This window comes from Berghia stephanieae, chromosome 12 (genome assembly GCF_034508935.2).
Source record: "Berghia stephanieae isolate SIO BIC M18660-M18661 chromosome 12, UCSD_Bste_1.3, whole genome shotgun sequence".
Classification (NCBI taxonomy): domain Eukaryota; kingdom Metazoa; phylum Mollusca; class Gastropoda; order Nudibranchia; family Aeolidiidae; genus Berghia; species Berghia stephanieae.
Genome location: NC_088371.1, coordinates 25,198,051 through 25,200,550, shown reverse-complemented (window position 1 = coordinate 25,200,550; position 2,500 = coordinate 25,198,051). Strand labels below are relative to the sequence as shown.

At 32.8% G+C, this 2,500-nt stretch overlaps 1 protein-coding gene across 1 annotated transcript in view; it reads left to right on the top strand.

Annotated features, from left to right (window-relative positions):
* Positions 1-2,500, top strand: part of LOC144957602 (poly(rC)-binding protein 3-like) — a 243,585-nt gene that overhangs the window by 162,172 nt on the left and 78,913 nt on the right. Inside the window, 1 exon segment of the mRNA XM_078888945.1 lies at positions 466-582. Within this exon segment, the coding sequence (XP_078745071.1) occupies positions 466-582 (117 nt within the window).

Below are 2,500 nucleotides of genomic sequence, written 5' to 3'. Positions count from 1 at the left end.
GGAAGTAATCCAATCTTGATCATAAACAACAACAGTTTTCACAATCCTTAAGTTGTTTGGATTGGATATTAATGGGTTTTTAATCCCTTTTTTTTCCTTTTTCACAGAGTTGCGCAAAATATATACTTAAATGTCTTTGGAAGAAATCTAATTTCGCTTATAATGGGATAGAAGTTTTTAAAAATCATAATATTGGATTTTTTCCGATTTTTCCAGTTTCACAAAGTGGCGCAAAACTTTACATCTGGAAAATGTCAATGAGCATGATAATAATAGTATAGTCTCGCTCGTAAAAGGTTAATGTTTACAAAATATTATTGGATTATCTCCCTTGTGCCATCTCCGCAGCGCTGTACAAAAATAAACATTTAGAAATGTCACTATAGCTCATAAAGGTTTATATGACTTACATTTTCTTATTGACTATTTTCTCTTCTCCCCACCCCACCCCTTCCTCCTCCACAGAGTGGCGCAAAAATAAACATCTCGGACGGGTCCTGCCCTGAACGGATTGTAACTGTCACAGGGACCACAGAAAACATACAGAGGGCGTTTGGATTCATTTGCCAGAAATTTGAGGAGGTATGTATTGGTATGGTGTAGTGGAATGATGGGTGGGTGGATGGGTGGGTGGCTTGGTAGGTTGTTGGGTGGTTGGTGGGTGGGTAGGTTGATGGGTTGATAGATGAATTCAGTGATGATACTTTTCCGTGGATCCGCGGAAATCCGCGGTTTTCTTTCCTTTCCTCGGTTTTCCTCCTCAGATCCTCGATCCGCGGATATTTCCTTCATTTCCTCCTTTTACTTTTTTTTTAATATAATAAATCTTTAAATAATACCTCCTTTTAAAAAAAAAAAATATATATATATATAAAATTTTCCCCTTTTACTGGACTCCGGGCGTTTTAAAATTGTACTCAAAAGAAGTCATCCTGCCTACTTTCCTGTGGTGTGCAGAATATTCTAGGTGAGTTTTCCGTTTTTCCGAGACTTTTCCTCCTTTTTGACTTTTTGTGAGCATCATCACTGATGAATGGATAGATGGGTGGATAGATTGTCTATGTATGCGTGGTTAAATGGAAACATAGTTGATGTATTGAGCTTCTCGTGAGTTTGTAAACCTATATGATTTAAATAGATTTATCTTCGTCATCGTCGTCGTCGTCGTCGTCGTCGTCGTCGTCGTCGTCGTCACCGATGTTGTCACCATCATTATATTCATTAACTTCATCAGAAGCATAAATAATAATAATGATGATGATACTACTAATATAATAATAATAATAATAATAATGATGATGATGATGATGATGAATGATGATGATGTAGTAATAATATAGATAATATAATAATAATAATGATGTGATAGATGATATGTGATGATGAATGATGATGATGATGATGATGAATGAAATAATAATAATAATATTAATATAATATATATATGATGATGATGATGATGATGATGTGATGATGATGATGATGATAGTAATAATAATAGTAATAATAGTATAATAATAATAATAATAATAATAATAATAATAATAATAATAATAATAATAATAATAATATAAAGATAATAATAATAAATGTAACAGAATTAATGTTAGTAACAGTTATAAAAACAAATATGATTTATAAAGATTTTCTCTATGTTATGTGTCATGTATAAAGCATTGAAATGACAGATTCTAGACAGCCTTTTAAATGTCATCATAGGAAGGAGAATAAAAAAACGGAAGAAAAAAATAAAGACAAGAAAGAAGAAAAAATCAGACCACAAAACAAAACAAACAAAAAAAAAAACAAAAAAATAAAAAAATTCAAAAATGATCTTTTTATTTTTTTTTTTTAGAAAAACATTTTTTTTTTTTTTTTTTTTGGTAAGACTCAAATTTCGAAACAGAAAAGATGCCGACCTAAATTAAATCCCCCCCCCCCCCAACCCCCTACCCCCAACCCAATCCCCATAGAATGTTAAATTAAATTATAGTAATATTAATAATAATAACAATGACACGACACAGCTGTAGGCCCAGCCCCATGCAATGCATACCACACACACACACATATAACCACATCCACAGCGCATGCGCACACATTATTATTACAATCATAATTATTGTTTGATAGAGAACAGCGTAAAAGACGTGATTTCAATAAAAGTGGTCTTTAGAAGGTGTCAAGTATCGCTATAATCACCAACACCTGCTCTAGCGATAACAACGCGATTATTATTGCCTTCATATCGATTATTTTATTTAATAGAGAATCGATTTGGGTGAAATTGCAGCTTTGCTCTATATTCAGTGAATTGAGTCATGGCCTGTTTTCCTTTCTTTCTTTTTTTTTTTTTCTTGTTGAAAATGCGCACAAAAATCGATATTGCTTACTATTATCTTCTAACTGCATGTCGGTGGCTCGCGATTCTTCAACCCTTTAAGGCTGGGGTTAGGGTTTAGTCTAAGCTGAAATCAGAGTGTGTCGTTTTCACTAAGAG